Below are 17,320 nucleotides of genomic sequence, written 5' to 3'. Positions count from 1 at the left end.
TTGCTATTCGTGCTGCATACAAAATCCACTCATTTACCTGCCTCAGGTAAACAAAAGATTATTATAAAAAAAACCTAATGTACAAAACCAGATATGAGTGCCTTCCTCATCCTACTTCACCACTTAAAGCCCATATGGGTAACCAGAGTCCCTCAGGGGGCTTTATTATTTTCAGCTGTCACTGAAAAATAGCTGCATTGCCTCACATTTTTGTGAGGCAATGCGTTGTGTTATGAGCTTGTCGATTGGTTATTTTCAGCAAAAGCTTTCCCCACAATACGGATGCTGGGGTTTAAGTGGTTACTTCACATTGTCCTGGCTCTTCTCACCTGCTGTCACCTCTTGAGTTCGACATGGTAACGCATGCCGATGATGACAAATCAGTGCTTAATCTATCATTGTTTTTAATCTTTCTCATAAATGTTTTATTATTGAGCATTATTTAGCATTATTATGTATTCTTTGGTCAGACCACAGAATAATGTTAAGACCACCCAGCCAAATTAGAATGTATATAAAAATGTATGTATGTAATAAATGTATATAATGTATATAAACTAGACCAGGTCAACCTGGTTGTGCCAGACCCCCTGTCTGTCATCATCATTTATGACATCATGCCTTTTGTAGGCATGTCATCATCATGTCATCATCATATATACCCTTTATATAGAAAACCCGGACCGACATTTGCTTATGTAGGCCTACCCATTTCATGGGTCTGGCAAAAATATACAAATTGGTTTCAAAGTCATGAAAAATAAGCTGCAGGGGCTGTGAAATAATTATTTTGGCCAGAAGATGGCGATGCACTCTAGGGTATAGCATCAGAAGACAGGCGTACCTTGGTGTCTTCAAACATCAGTGACTCTGATGATATCACTGAAACTCACCTGAGAGTGTCATCAGGCGAGGTGTTTAGCCCGGGCCAGGAAAAACTGCTCTCAGCAAGAAATCCTTAGAAACAAACGTTGCAAAGGCTACAACAAACTAATTTGCCATGAGTTACATACGATTTCACAATTATGTGCTTCAGACGTGGCAGCTGAGGGAGTTGAGAATCCTGGCATTGAGTCCGTTGTATAGGCGGTTGTCCAGAACGGACGATCCGACTGACACGCCCATATATAGGCATATATGGAGATCCGACCATGTTGCCCAAATATGGCCATGCGCATATATAGGAGTGATTGAATTCAGACAGGCGTTGCTCAGACAGACCGGGTACATATGAAAACTGGATGGGATATATCCCTCTTGCCATCTGCACCCCTGCCAGGGCTCATTTTATTGCTGAGGCCTCCTTCTCAGTATAGTACCTCACTCCCCTTTGAAAAGACAGGCGGCCTCTGGTCATCTTCTTATCCCTGCAACAGCACTGCACCCTAAGGCCCACCCAGAAGCATCTATGCATGGTGAAAGGACAGCTGAAATCTGGACTCATAAGTCGGAATAGACTTATGAGTCAAATTTGACGAGGAAGAAACAGCAATACGGCCCCACAATTTGGCACGTACATACTGTGCTGTATGTCCGTCTCCACATATGATCAAAATAGAGAATCAGTGGAAGAGAATGTTCTTGTACATGGTGTTGGGAATCCGTTCTCGGATCTTCATCCTCCTCACTGCCTCTCTCATGTGCTTGGGCTGAAGAGGAGGCGTCTCCCCCCACTTCTCACAAACATCCAGGGCTTCCTCAACTATTTCCCCAGCGAAGACTTTGGAAATACCCGACATGGCAATCACAACGTTCTGGGACACCGCCGATCCCGTTATGGACTGGATCAACCTCTTAATTGCTGCCTTGGGGAAGGCAGAACGTCTGTACATTTCATAGCGGTTCAGTTGCTCTTCGGAGAAGGACGACACCAACACCTGCATCTTCTGATTCTCCTCCTCGTCCACCTTCTGGCGCCTTTCCTTTTTCTTTTCCATCTCTACTTTGAGTCTTCTGGCCGCAGGGGGGCCTGAGGTCCCTTCCTCCTCCTCATCTTCTGCAGCCGCCAAAGCAGTTTTGTTGTCCTGCTTGGACTGAGCCGCAGAGGCGTCTTTAGATTCATCACAGACGCGGGCGGCCATGTCGGGCTCGTCTTCAGTGGTCAGTTCTTTAAGCTGTTCCTCGCTGGTTGGAGAGGTTGTCTCAGGCATGATCCGTGCAGGGTCTGCCATCACATCCCCTTCTTTAGATTCATCACCGACGCTGGCGGCCATGTCAGGCTCGTCTTCAGTGGTCAGTTCTTTAAGTTGTTCCTCGCTGGTTGGAGAGGTCATCTCGGGCATAATCCGTGCAGGGTCTGCCATCACATCCCTTTCAGTTTGCATGCAGAAAGTGAATTTAAAGACGTCATTTGGAACAACTGAGCAAGATGTCATTGTCAGTATGATGTAAGAGGTATCAGCCCAAATATGGAGCCATATGTCATAGATAACTGATGTCATAGAGGACTGGCGGAAAGGTTATTTGTTTTCAAGTAGAGACGAGTCGATTGCAGAGACAATGTGAGGCGGGACTGCTCCATGTGGGAACCCTGTGTGTGTGTGTATGTGTGAGGTTGTTTGTGCGTGTGTCTGTGTTTCAAGAACAATGAGCATATATAAATATGTAGCATATTGAAAAATATATTTATTTATGTGCAGATAAGAATGGAGTAAAAAATTGCCAATTTAACAAAAATATAGGCCTACGCCCTTCACTACAACACTGGTTGCAGCCAGATGTTTAGCCTCCTATAGCAAAATATACATTATTTCACTCCATTCATGCTTATTACACGGCTTGGTTGAATGCTTGATTCTGATTGGTCAATCGCTGATTTTGGCGGTGTGTGTTATTTCTGGATAATGGCCAATGAGCGCAATAACAGGCTGATGCCTAATCAACGGCTCAGAGCACATGGCTGCACTGCGTGGATTTTATGCTGTATCCAAAATGACAGCCATGTAAACACATTTTCAACTAAACAATGTTTTTAACAACATTTGAAGCGAGAAATAGGCGATGCACTCTGGTGGACGACCAGCGCAACACATATGGAATACTTTAACTTCTGAAATACTTTGTTTTGTTGTTACTTTTGGGTCAATTTATTAATTTATAAAATGTATCCCCTTAAGATTAATCACCTCGACAAAGATCAACTTCGTCTCATCCTGTCGGGGATACAATTATCCCTTACATCGATAGTTCTGACTGCCTCCTCTGTCACGTCAGATGTCAGACAGAGGCATGCACTGCGACTATATGACCCATCATCATTACAACTGAGGACATGTTTTAAGAATTCAATCATGTTTTATTAAATTCACAAGATAAGAGAATTAACACATGTAAAGATTTGACAAAAGTGCTGCAGAAAATGCAAAAGCATGTTTGTTCTTTTCTCCACACTTGGGCAGTTTAAACATGTTCAGAACCTGAGCCTTTCCAGCTGGCTATTTAACACAATAAAAATGAGTCATTAGTGCGTTTCCATTACAGTACACAAGTGCATGTTAGCAAAAAAAAAAAAAAAGATCCACAAGCTTGCAAAGCATCACAACGCAATTGCGATGTGAGCTTGTAGATATGCTATTTTCATTACTCGTCAAAGTACACATGTAAGTGGTTTCATGTATACTCCATTGCACAACACTGTCAAAATATGGAGTACAAATTATCTTAAGACTTTGTGGGGAGTCCCCAGATGATTAGCAAAGAGTAAGAAAACCAACATACAGTATAAGTGAATACAGGGTATCTTCAGTTCTGCACTTTTATAAAGTGACAATTTAATGACATTTAAGACCTTTTTAATACCCAATTGGCCAAACTGTCAAATATTATGTAAGAAAGAGGCAAACATTATGAAAGTAGCCAAACAGCTGGCAATGCCTCACAGTGCGAGGCTGTGAGCTTGTAGTTCGGCTATTTTCTGTGGAACCGAGTCAAACTAAATGTAATGCCTACAATTCCAAGTGTTTTGTCAGGGTGGGGGAACCCTTGCTCATAGAAGCAGCACAGACATTTCCATACAATAGCATCCATGTAGCATGTGCTTGCTTATGTACTGTAAACAGTGTCAAACGCCTCTCATCATAATGCACCCCTAGTTACATCTCTCGCTCTCTATCCTGAGGAAACTCAGAGAACTGCATATCCCACAAGACTATGGGGTTCAGTCAATGTTTATTCAAAGACAAAGATGGAGACAGCACGGGGCAATATGGAGTCCAGAAGCCACATTTGAATTGTATTTAACTAGCTCTAAAGTTAACCGAACCCACTGACTCATTTAGCACAGCTGTCCCATTCTGAGGTAAACCTGTTTTCTTCTGTTGTCACAAGTCCAGTGATTTGTCCTTACAAGGTGTTTTTGGCGATGGCGTTGAGATTGCGGACCTTGCTCACATCTGCCACCTTCAGGCCGTACTCGGGTGCTGAGAAAGAGGCTCCCATCGTCACACAGGAGTTCCTGCATTGCAGAGTGAAACATTGTTAAAACGGGTTCCATCTGAGAGAAAAACTATTAAATAAAATGTTTGTGTGACCGTCAGGTTTTTAAAAAAAAAAACATTTTGGACCTCAAAAAATGTATTAGGCATGATCGCGATCGTGAAACTGCATGTTTAACCCCCATACCAACCCATTCTTTCAAACATGGCAGCCATGTTTGTTTACATCTGAAGAAAACATAATGGCTGCTATATCATAAATGCCTGAACGGATTTCCAAGCGGATTCTTTTGTTTGAAAGCTGTGAACAGCACGCACACACGTGGTGCATGATCTAGGCATGGGCGTGCACGATCCGTGCACTATGAATTACATGGAAGTCTATGGAGAGACCATGGCATCTTGGACCTTCAAAGACATTTAATTGATTGCAACTTAAGTGTTAAACTGGTCGGACCAACGGTGCTCAACCTAGTTGCTTTTTTGATACACTCGGACTGAAAGGCCTGCAAAAAATACTCTCCCATGCAAAGACAGAGTTGATGTCACACTGCTGTTGCATGCACAACTTGGTGTGGGAGAGGTGAGTATCGTCTCCTGGTGGTGACATCAGTGAACTACAATAACAATTTTTGAGCTGTGCTCATATAGGGTGTGCCAAATGTAGTTCTAAGAGCGGCCATTTCTTGGGTAAACACAGCCTTACACAGGTGTTCTGATTGGAGTAAAGCATTAGTTCTATGCAATCAAACAATTGAAACACCTGTGTTTTGACCCAAGAAATTGCCGCTAAGGACTACAATGACGTAGCTGCTGGCACACACTATAGCTCATAAATCTGGCTTTGTCCCGTCAAAGACCAATGGGAAAACGCATTGCCACAACTGGTCCCATTGGCCAAGCTTTGCAGGACGCGTTGTGATTGGCTATAGTGGGACACTTGATGAAATTAACTCATAAATAGCACCCCTCACTTTTACTCCTGTAATTGATTGATAGACTGAATACTTCATTAATAGTTTGCAAAAAGTACAGAGGTACAGTTATACAATAATGCTAAAAGGATCAGACACAAAGACATACAATACTATACAAGAGATCAATAATAAGAGCATTATGGGGATACTTTATTTTGGCAAGCTAGATGACAGTTTAGGTAGTTTCCAATTCACTGGGGTGTAATGATGCATTCAATAGCAATACGATACAATACATGGTTGATGATACGATACATGGACGATATTGGTTCATTCATGGCGATACGATACAATTCGATTCAATGATTTAAAAACGATATAGTAACTATTTTTCAAAGTGTGTGTCAATAGTGCAGTTTTTTATGTGAAAAAAATATTATATTATGGATATAAATAACGAATCACTGTGATTCTCTAGCAAATACGTGGATATTATATTTTATCACATATGGACAAACCCACAACTTGACATGAACACAGAGATAACACACATTTATGGATAGACCAAGAGTAGCTATATGGAACAGAAAAGTAATTAGACCCCTCTTTTTAAAATTTCTTCTGAAAATTGATATATACTGTACAAGGCACAAGTACTTAGTATCCATACAATGATTATTTGCAATGCAAAACAATTCGATACAGATTATTTACATTGTAAAACGATACGATACAAAGCCAATTTTGCTATTTGCATATCGATAAAGAAGATCGTTTCAAATTAAAATACATTTTTCGATTCAGTTACTATAATCGTTACACACCTACAATTCACCCTTCTGATTGGTCCCTGACTGACCATCCAACAGGCTCTTTCTGCCTTGTCCAGCCCTGGTTCTGCCTTTTGTTATGTTTTTATGATTAGCTAAAACATTTTTGGAGAAATAAAAACATTTAAAAACATGCCCAGTCACTATACTGCACCTGAGAGGCTCCTTTTTACTGAAACCAAGTTTACAATGAGAATTGAATACACAAAATAACAATAAGAAGCAACTGAATTTCAATGGTAGTGGATGGAGAGAAACTAACAACGGCATCTTTCAAATTTTCATGTCATTTTCATTATCATATGGATTCAATAAAGTAGCAGTATTTTTGGTTTAAGAACCATCTTCCTTGGTAACATCTTCAGAGGTAAAGTATTATCACCATTAAAAAAGCATGGAAAGAGCGTGTCAGCAAAAGTGTGTGTGAAGGTGTGCATGTGTGTGTTAGTATCAGCATCGGAGAAGGACAGCTTTCCTCTGTCCCAGTCCAGATGGACTCTGATCCTTTGCGGTTCCGTCTTCACTGAGAGAGCAGTGCGTGACCCTGGTCTGGAGCGTGCTACGTATTCACCATCAATTAACATTAATCTTCCAGTACGGAGCCACTGTCCTGCCTCCCTTCCTCTCGACTCCGCTATCACACCTATGTCCCAGGATCTATTTTCTCCAACCGCAACATCCCAGCTGTGAGACCCTGAGTTAAAGCCCTCAGAACCCAGGACACATCCGTAGAAGTCAAACCTCTCTGAGTTGTCAGGAAGCTGCTGTTCATCTCCACCCCTCACACTGGTCAAACAATCGGGCAGGATGTATTCTGGATGGGCAGTGTTGGGGTCCAGAATCACAGGTGTGTAGGAGACAATGTCCTTCATCTTGAAGGTCAGATTGCCAAGGTGTTTGACTTCGTCTATCAGTGCTCCTGAAGACAGCGGTGTGTCGTGCAGTGTGAACTGGACTCTTCTTTCCACTGTGGACTTGTAGCTCTGCAGAGATGAGACGTGTTTTGCTCGGGTTGTGTTTAAAAGGGTTGATATCTCTCTGTTCAGAACCTCAATCTTCTCCTTCATTATCTGACTCTTCTTCTCATCTTCCTCCCTCAGTGCAGCAATCCTATCCTCCTCTTCCTCTTGTAGAAACTGTTGAAACTTTTTAAACTGTTCCCTAATCCTCCTCTCTGTGTTAAAGGTCTGGACCTTAATGTGTTCTGCAGCTTGTTCATTTTTTGTTTTAACTTCATTAAGGACCTTCAGTTTCTTCTGTACGATCACTAGTTATTCCTCGTCTACTTCCCTGGGATCCATTGTCCGACGTTTGTCGTTTATTAAGGTCTCACACAGGTTCTTCAGAGCCAGGTTACAGGGTGGGTCATCCATTGAAGATATTTGCTTACGAATTGGACATTCTTTTATTTCCTTATGTATCCACCATTCCTGGGGACAGGCTTTACAAAAGCTGTGGCTACATAAGAGTATAACAGGATGTTGAAATATGTCCCGACACACGGGACAGGAAATATCATCTTCTGAAAAAGTCGAATGACTTTTTTTCAAAATAGAGGCCATCTATCCTCTAAGTGAAGCTACAAACACAGTGCTCAAGGTAGGAAATGAGCCAGCCGAACGTTCCCCTGAAGTTAACTTTTACGCTTAATCCTGGCTCTTGCTAAATTCCTTCTCAGCTGACAGATTGAGGTCCAGGTTCAAGTTGGTTCAGTATTATGTCCAGTGTATGTGGAAATACAGTCTGTGCTGATAACTGACTTGATTGATTGAATACTTTCTTAGAAGTTTGCACAGGAAAAGTACAGGACAGTGCAGTTCAAATGCCAGGTCTACTAAAAGGATTTAAACCACAATGGCTTGTTTGCATTGGGGTCCTTTTGCACTCAATTCATGAAAACATTAAATGACAGACAAATAAACACAGTGCTATAGAAAAATAACATAATAAACTAGAAGCAGTGCTCTTCCGAGCACAGGTCTCCACCAGGCCGTGCGTCCTGGTGGTGCTACTGTATAATAGGCCAATGTAAAAAGGGTGGCATATGTTCTTCACCTTAGATCTTTCATGGCAATCGGACGCTGCATGCATGATTTGAAGCATTGTGTTCCAAAAATGTGTTTTGCTAAAGTCTACCTGCTGGTGGCGCTATAACAGGCCAATGTGAAAAAGGTAGCATTTGTTCCTTGACCAAGTGGGAATATGTGTGGCAAATTTCACGGTAATCACAAGCTGCGTTGATGATTTGAGGCATTTTGTTCAAAAACTGAGCAATCCTGCAAACTTTGGAAGCCAATATTAGCCAATCAGGATGGAATATGAAATAGCAGATGGATCGGACTTGATCACATGACTGCGTGATTTTTGGATAAAATCTCAAGGAGTAATATCCAAAAATGTGTTTTACATAAGTCGGCCCAAAGGTGGCGCTAAAAAGCTGATGTGAAAAATGCAGGGCAAAGGTTTATCCTTAGCCTCTAGGGAGTGCGCTTACAAAGTTTGAAACTGATCGGTGGAGTTATAGGTAAAACCACAAATTGGCCTGTTATAGCGCCACCATGAGGTTGATTTAAAAAAAAATAAGTGGTATTTATTCCTTGGCCTAGTGGGAACGTGTGTGCGCGATTTCATGATAATTGCACTTTGCGTTTGTGATTTGAGGCATTTTGTTCAAAACGGCTCAATCCTACAAACTTTGGAAGCCAATCTTAGCCAATCAGGATGGAATATGCAAAATCGGACAGATCCGTGTCGATCACATGACTGTCGAGATACTGCCTACCGATTTGTGGATTTTCGGACAAAATCTGTAAGAGTAGTGCACAGAAATGTGTTTTGCAAACATCGGCCACTAGGTGGCGCTAGAAAAGGCCCATTTGAAAAATTTAGGGCAGAGGTTCTAGATTGGCATCCTGGGAATGTGTGTGCTCACTTTGGCAGCGACCGGGCCAACGGCGACTGAGATTAGGTGCACACAAACTGCGAGGACACACACACGGACGGACGGACGGACGCACGCACGCACGCACGGACACACGGACACACGGACGGACGGAGGGGAAAACATACTCTCCCCCATGCCTTCGGCTGGTGGAGACAAACAGTCATACTCAAGTCTGACATCATAGACTCTCTACTGGAACTCCATATACAGTATGGAGATAAGTGACATACCCAAGTCTGACATCATAGACTCTCTACTGGAACTCCATATATGGAGATAACTGACTAATATAAGTCTGAGTCTTGCATTTACTATAAAAACCTCCAGATCCTGTGCGTGCGTCACAGTATGTGACACCTCATCCCAGCTCAGCAGAAGGATATAGCTGACCTGTTCTCACATCACAATGATACTGCAAATGAATTCCGCTGACATCATAGACCTATAACGTCTATGACGCCTCACACCTGACATCATATACAGTATGGAGATCCCTGATGTCACACTTGCAAATTAATTCCGTCCTTGCCTCTTTTATGCCCATATATAGAGATCCATGATGTCATCATTATTAAGCCCATATCTGTGAATGCCCATATATGGACATATTGTGTCAGTCTCATGTGGTCTATGACGTCAAACATGTATGATGTCAGATGTCAGTCATCACCATATTTGGTTAAAGGAGCTATAGTCAACTTTTTCATTGTAGGGCCGACACTTTGCTTACATCCTAGTCTATAGACTAGAACGTAAACAAAGTGTCGGTCTGACAATGGCCAAAATGATTATTTTATCATTATTTTACGCTTTTTGTGGTCATTTTTTAATAGAAACACATATATGAAACGTATTTTTTTTATAAAATGTTTTCCGAAACATTATTTTTATTTTAGCATCCGTTTTTCAAGAAAAAGTTGACTATAGCTCCTTTAAATATGGTCACGTTTTGTCCAACTTAAACAACCAACCAGGACGCCTCACGCCTGACATCATACAATCCCTTTTATGCCCATATACAGTATGGAGATCCCTGATGTCACACTTGCAAATTAATTCCGTCCTTGCCCCTTTAATGCCCATATATGGAGATCCCTCATATCATCAATATTAAGCCCATATCTTGATATGCCCATATATGGACATACTGGTTGAATCAGCTTTTTCCCATGGAGAAAATGTATTCATTAATAAATGAATAGACTATAAATTAAACTATATTATATATATATATATATATATATATATACACTATATAATGTATCTCTTAGCAAAATGCAAGCACAAGATTCCCAATGAAGCCGATTGATTTGACATAATATGGTCCAAGTGCGTGCCACCTAAACTGTGGGAGGAGTAACGCGGCAAAATAAAGTTTATCGTTTAAAGTCGGACACGTGCTATCATCTGGTTGCCCTGTAAAGGCAACCACGCAAATGAGGTTCCAGGCATATTTAATAACTTTATATACTTAAAAGAAAAATAGCACCAGTGCGAAGTGAGCGGTGCAAACACGACACACATGCATATCTCCTTGTACGGGCCGTTCTCTCCGTGATGTCAGTTACTTTATGTGTATGAGCATGGATCCAAGCTAATGAGCTAATACATTCCGTACTAAAACACAAATGTAGGAGCGGTTTGCACCGCTCAGAAATAATAATAGTGGAAATAGACGATTTATAAGCTCACAACGCATTGTTTTGAGCTTGTATAATCTGTTATTTCCAATACATTTTCAAAATGTTTGAAATTATATGAACATTTTCCAACACGGAAACGATATGACGATTATGCAAAATAATAATAAGAAGACCATTATTCGTGTGGTTTGTAAACCACTTACATCTTGTCTTTGCGGTGTCCGGTGTTACCGGTGGAAACTCACCTGAACTTCATGGAGGACTCCTTACTGGAGCGGGCGGAGCAGTGGAACTCCTGCGCTCCTGATCCCTCTAGGATTCTTTGAAGGTTTCTCTCTGTGATGCCCCCTCCTACGTTGAAAGAAAGCGCATTAACCAACTTGAGCCCTATTTTGAATTGTGAGCTTGGAGATATTAGCTTGATACAGCCGTTTTTATGTTACAGCATGGAATAGGAGTTAATGGACCATAGACGCTCTGTTTAGCCTCCGTGTGCGTTGCATCATGACGTATGCACCAGCAATGCATCTTTCACAAGCACCCGGCAAGCGCCCGTTTACCTGGTTACCATGGCAACGCTAACACAACTCCAGCCGGGTTAGGCGGCGGAAGTGTTAATATTGTTGATCAGGGATCTTCATATGTCCATATATGGGCATTGCCAGATATGTCCCACACATAATTATACAGTAAATTCTCGCGGAAACAGATGGATATAATGTCAATGCAGTTTTAAGCCAACCTCTCTCCTGATGGAGAAAGATACCAGTATACCAGTATAGATAGATGCCTGGGGGACACTGATCAATGGTGGTTCAAGTGGTGAATGACTAACCTGGCATGATGATAATTCTGCCCTTGGCCTGTAAAAAGCATTGAAGAGAGATTATTAGCAAATGAACAATTCAGCTACACAGTACACAGTAGATGTATTATGAGTGCTCCTTTAAGTTTCTATGTACTGTCAATACACACAGTAAAAGAAAACGATGGACATTGTACTACCTGCTCCACTAGCCGTTTAATAACAGGGAGACCTTCCAACGCTGAGCTGTCACAGCCGCTTGTCAGCAGTCGCTCAAACCCCAGCGATACCAGAGTCTCCAGGGCAATGGCGGGGTCGTGAGCCATGTCGAAAGCTGGAGCAGAATACGGTTCCAATGAGTGGAAAAGTTTAAAATGAAACGAATCCGGACACAGATTTGCTCTGACAAATATTTTACTTAACCCAAGTAAATGGCATCTCCTTTGTACATGTACAGTATGTATTTCTTTCTTTTTTTTTCATGGTATGTTGATGAATTCAATATATATGACCACAAGTCCCCAGGACTTGTTTGGGTTATCCTTTCACCCTAAACTATCCTTAACCCTAAACTTCTTTGCCTTTTTTTTTTACTATTTTGAAGAACATAAAAAAAATCTTCAAATAGCCAAACTACATTGACATGTTGTGAGCATGCAGATCAGCTATTTGAAATATTAAAAAATATGGATGTGCGCTATAGGGCATAGCAGTGGGCATTATATTTTTTTCACAGAATCAAAAGGTTTGATGATTCACCGGAATCCTGGATGGCTTGATTCTAGACTAGGGCTGTCACGATATGACATTTTACAGGACGATTAATTGTCACTCAAATAATTGGCGATTAACGATTTAATTGTGTTTTTGTCGTTGATAATTACATTTCTGTTTGGCTTTTAGGCTTTGAAATTGCACATGGCAGATATGGCACATAACCTAAATACACAAATAAATTACTGACATATTTGGCAACTTACTACTTAAAAAATAACTTTGATAGTGGAAATAGCCGATCTACAAGCTCACAATGCGTCGCGATGCAACGCGTTGTGAGCTTGTAGATCTGCTATTTCCACTATTTCGGACATTTTTCAACATTCACGATTATGACGATTATGACAAAATAATTGCGATAATGTCAAATAATCACGATTAGACGATTATGTAATAATTGTGACAGCCCTATTCTAGGCAAAAAATAATTGATATAAATATTTTTGCAAATCTCTATGGAAAAGATTAATGGACGATTCTTTTTTCTTTTGCACCAGTAAAACACGCCCACTTCTAGGCCCTATAGCGTTTTACGGTTCAGGTTAAAAACTCCAGAAGGTAAAAGTAGGCTCAATAAGGCCTTATTATAGTACACTGTTATATAAGCATCAAAGCTGCAGCTAATCAAATTAATAATGAGTATGTTACATTGTCATTGTGCACTGCCATTACTGTTGACTACTGTCTATGTTTGCACATTGGCACATCCAGGCATACAGACATCTAGAACACCCATTGTTCATTATATTAGCTGCCTGCAGTTGTGTTTTAACCTTCTGTAGTTTTTAACCTGTACAGGAAAACAAGCTACAAAGGTTACAAAGCTTCATGCCTTTTTAAGCACAGACAAAGCTAGAACATTTTATGTTTTCTTTTTTCCTTTCCCCCCAAGTGATTAATTGACACCCATACACATTTTTGTTCCAGCATTTGACAACCGCATTGTTGTTTTTTTGTTTGTTTGTTTTTATCAACATGAATCCTTTCAAAAGAATTATGAGAGCAAATACTCCAGCTTAAATCTGTGCATTTCATATAAAAAACAAAACAAGTTACTGTACCTCTGTGGAAAGTGACAGGCAGTGGGCGAGAAGCAGCTGTTGGAGATTAGAGAGACAATATACAGGACTTTAAATTGAGAGGCTGCACTTCAATCACAATGGCCCAAATTACTTTGAAGGGTTCGAATGGTTGCCACTCTTTTCCAGGACATTTTATGTGACCCACACCTACTGTATCTTGACGATGTGATTATTTTCTTAATGCTGTGCTGAATTGTAACTCATATGTGTCGTCTGACTTTGTCGTCTGACTTCACATTCTTTTGTCAAAATGTTGTTGTAACATATTGCTAAAAAGTTTAATATGTGTTAATAACTACTTTTTCCACCACTTGTTATCGTCCCATCCCTAACAAAAAGGGCAACACACACACTCCTACCCAGTAACTCCATGCAGAGCTCTGCGTCGACGCGTCCGTCCTCCGTCAGGGCACCGAGCACCAGTCCATCCGCCCCGTGGCGCTTCATCAGCTCCACGTCCTTCCTCATCACCTCCACCTCCCGGTCCGAGTACAGGAAGTCCCCCCCGCGGGGACGGATCATCACGTAGATTGGGATCCTCACGTACTGCTTCACTACCTCCAGCAGCCCTGCAGCGGTACAAGGGCTCGTTTTGGAAGTGCTCGTTTTCAACAACGCAACAACTATTACGTGCAATTTCGAAATGGGTGGTACGCAGGGCCGCTGAGTGATTTCCCGTGAGTGCTTCCAAACTCGAACACTTGCAAAGATTATCACATTCACGGAATTTTGTAGATCTGCTATTTCCAAATGTTATACATTCAAACATATACATTAGAAAACTTGAATGTGTTATTATTGTGTAATGAATACTGTTGCTACTTTATATTTTGCAGGAATCCACTCACCAACAGTAGGCGTAAGCCCTCCTTCTAGGAGGCTAGAACACAGCTCCAGCCGTCCAGCACCTGTGTTAAAAAGGATACATATGCAGTGGTGCCAGCTCAGGAAAAGCTAAGGTACGGCAATATGACTGGTGTCTTGCACGCGCACGAAGGTGCACATGCCATACACTGGTCATGTGGCCATACCTTAGCAACAGGCATGATGAATATATTTTAAGAAGAATATGTTGTTGTTTTCCCCTGTAGCCAAGGTATGACAGCTGCCATACCTTGTCATACCCAATTGATGCCTCTGTACATATGTCAATAGCACTGAACGTTGAACACTAATGGTCTGTTTATCATCATTTCACCTGTAGGTTATATTGTTTTGTAGTGGCGTTCAAAAGCCAACATTTTATTTTTAAACCAATGTTTACTGAATTGTGTTATGCATTTTATTCTGTCAGACGTGGCATAGCTGGAAGGGAATTAATACAAATTGTGTACTTGGTGATAAGTTTTGATAGATTTTTGGCATGTTGTTAGTTACTAGGTATACCTACTAATATGGGCATTATGTTTTCAAAACCAACGAGTTGGGCTCGACCCCTAGTGGTCGGTTTGCAATGAATCCAATGTAGGTCAGTAGTATGTCTGTACTTGAAACCCAAACCAATGAACCATACTCATGGTGCTATCCACAAGTTTCCGCGGGAGTTTACTGGAGACTATCCGGACCAAACTTCCGGGTTTAACAGCAGACATACAAGCTCACGTCGCGTCGCAGATGCAACCCGTTGAGAGCTTGTAAATCGGCGCCGGAAGATCGATGCAAACGTTTGCGCAATGCACTATGGGGCGTAGGAAACTCGTGGATACTCATAACCCCCAAATGAAATTTGCTGTTGTTTGAGTGAGTGAGCGTGATTGTGAGGTAAACTGCCTTTTACCAACCTCCCCTCTCAGCATTAACTGCAGACTCCACAGAGTCAACGCACACCTCCATCAAGTACCCCTCTGCCATCCTGAGAGAGAGAGAGAGAGAGAGAGAGAGAGAGAGAGAGAGAGAGAGAGAGAGAGAGAGAGAGAGAGAGAGAGAGAGACCAGCCAGAGAGAGAGAGACGTGTATTTATTCCCAAATATGCAATTGCTCCCAAACAGAGTTATAATAATATAATGACATTGAATATCATTATTAGACCAGACCAGATAGTCTTACCTTCCGCAGACGGTGCTAGTGGGTTGATAGGTTCTTTATGTTTATTCCATTGCATGTGTTTGGTAGTGCTGTGCAACGTTGTTTGTTTTGGACTTTGGTGACCTCACGTCACTCGTGTAACTGTGTTTTCCTTCCGCGAGGATCGTTTTTTACTCACCTCATTTGGCGGAGGTGGTGTTTCTATTGGCTAAGAGCTCAGGGCAGTAGAGCGGGACGCTCCGGTTGCTAAAACGCGCACACTTCAATGGAACCTTGCGTCATCACCGGCGTTGCCATTTAAGCTTAATATAAGCGACTTTGGGCTTGTTTTTTCTGTGAAGAGTTGCCTCTGCCTGTAATATTGGTAGTTGCAGGTTTGGTTTTTTTTTCTAAAGTGGAGTTGTTCATTTAGGCGTGATTCCTAATGCTGTTTAAACCAGTGGCCAGAAAGGGATCTTCATTTGATTTATTAGCACAATATAAAAACAATACAAAAAACAGTAGGCCTAGGCCTACACAGAATATAAAAAGGAAAGTGCTAGGAGAGGAACACAATACAAATATTGATAGAACATGATTTGTAAACAACCAAAATAAATATAGGCTAGTTGACTAATAATAACATGATTGCAGTCTAAAATAAAAATAAAAATCTAGAAACTGATTGTCCATGATAATAATAAGAAGAAAAAATGTGAAAAGAAGTGACAGAAAAAAAATAACAGTTCTGACTATTCTGATGTATATCTACTGTGGACATATGAATCATATGTATTGGCCCAGAGAATATTGCAGTATGCATTGTGAACAAATCAAATATAATGTAAGCAGACAGTTATGATTGACCAGACCACACATTTTCCTGACAGGTACAGAGAACTCAATTTTTGCCACTCATGTCAGCGGTCCCGCATAACTTCCAGGTATGATGATTAGGTGTCAGGCATATTCACCTATAACTTATTCGCCTTAACGCATTTGGTCCTTTCGCCTGGCACTTTCGCCGTGGAGGAGAGTGTTTTCACCCACCCTGTCTGGCCAATTCGCCGCCGTTGAAGAGCCATTTCGCCTCTGCTATCATACTGTCCATGTTTGCATCTCTCTCTCTCTCTCTCTCTCTGTGGGTCTTTTGTGTGAGGGACGCTGCGCATTTACGCACACAGCTGCAGGAATGCATTTAAATTAACAAGCGCATGTCATCTCTGATCGAATCACTGCAACAATTGTCAAATATTAGAGGCAGAAATTGTCAAAATAGCTGATCTACATGCTCACATTGCAAGGTGTTGTGAGCATGTTGATCTGCTATGTTCACAATAGAACCATGTTATACAAAATGTAATGCCTCAACTCTTAGTGCTTGTCAGGGTGGGGGGTCCCCAGTTAAAATATGCATTGCACTTGCATAGGGCATAACTGTTAGATAAGAGCCATGCAAATGCTTCACATTCTTCCATATGAAATGCATGATCTACATATCAATTCATTAATTATTTGGACACACCTGATTCCAATAACTATCTGTATTGATGTGATTACTATGGAGTGCATAGCCGTGTGTAATGGTCACCGTTTGACAGGTAACACCACTGTCACAATCACTATAATATTTAAATGACAAAGGGATAATATGCAAATATGGACAGTCTGACAGCAGAATTGAGCGTAGGCCTAGACATACAGATTAGAGCTTTGGAATCAGGTGCGTCCAAATAATAATTAATTAATTGATACGTGCACTGCGCAAATAGGTAATGACGTCCTGATATACATCATAGCATTTGATTTGGAAGATTATCATAGGCCTACTGCTGTAAAATATATAGGAGGATATGCAGCAAAATTGTTCTGGTGGGAGGCACGC

General features: G+C 41.3%; 3 protein-coding genes across 3 annotated transcripts; all 3 read right to left on the bottom strand.

Annotated features, from left to right (window-relative positions):
- Positions 1-1,562: 1,562 nt before the first annotated feature.
- Positions 1,563-2,303, bottom strand: LOC308297353 (uncharacterized protein; the record flags this gene model as incomplete). Its single annotated transcript, XM_080740765.1, has 1 exon — positions 1,563-2,303. One exon carries the CDS (start codon positions 2,301-2,303, stop codon positions 1,563-1,565), a length of 741 nt encoding a protein of 246 aa, XP_080596891.1.
- Positions 2,304-3,388: 1,085 nt separating this feature from the next.
- On the bottom strand, positions 3,389-15,592 carry cutc (cutC copper transporter homolog (E. coli)). The gene is made up of 9 exons (XM_080741117.1): positions 15,478-15,592; positions 15,213-15,283; positions 14,280-14,339; positions 13,791-14,000; positions 13,411-13,446; positions 11,773-11,906; positions 11,603-11,630; positions 11,013-11,118; positions 3,389-4,453 (listed from the first exon to the last, which is right to left on the bottom strand). The coding sequence occupies exons 2-9, from the start codon at positions 15,280-15,282 to the stop codon at positions 4,342-4,344; spliced, it is 756 nt and encodes a 251-aa protein (XP_080597243.1). The 5' UTR covers position 15,283; positions 15,478-15,592; the 3' UTR covers positions 3,389-4,341.
- Positions 6,489-7,742, bottom strand: LOC308296702 (E3 ubiquitin-protein ligase TRIM39-like; the record flags this gene model as incomplete). The annotated part of the gene is made up of 2 exons (XM_080740030.1): positions 6,489-6,994; positions 7,490-7,742. The coding sequence occupies 2 exons, from the start codon at positions 7,740-7,742 to the stop codon at positions 6,489-6,491; spliced, it is 759 nt and encodes a 252-aa protein (XP_080596156.1).
- Positions 15,593-17,320: the final 1,728 nt, after the last annotated feature.

The sequence above is a fragment of the Nannobrachium achirus genome, assembly GCF_963921795.1.
Source record: "Nannobrachium achirus genome assembly, chromosome: 13".
Classification (NCBI taxonomy): domain Eukaryota; kingdom Metazoa; phylum Chordata; class Actinopteri; order Myctophiformes; family Myctophidae; genus Nannobrachium; species Nannobrachium achirus.
Note: the sequence above shows the minus strand (reverse complement) of the source record. Positions and strands in the feature narration are given on the sequence as shown.

Excerpts from the sequence above, each read along its gene's own strand:
- cutc (XM_080741117.1), bottom strand. The coding sequence starts at position 15,282 with ATGGCAGAGGGGTACTTGATGGAGGTGTGCGTTGACTCTGTGGAGTCT. Across the intron at positions 11,907-13,410 it reads GCCTGTCACTTTCCACAGAG|CTTTCGACATGGCTCACGAC; the intron begins GTACAGTAACTT and ends ATTCTGCTCCAG. Across the intron at positions 11,119-11,602 it reads CAGAATTATCATCATGCCAG|GAGGGGGCATCACAGAGAGA; the intron begins GTTAGTCATTCA and ends CTTTCAACGTAG.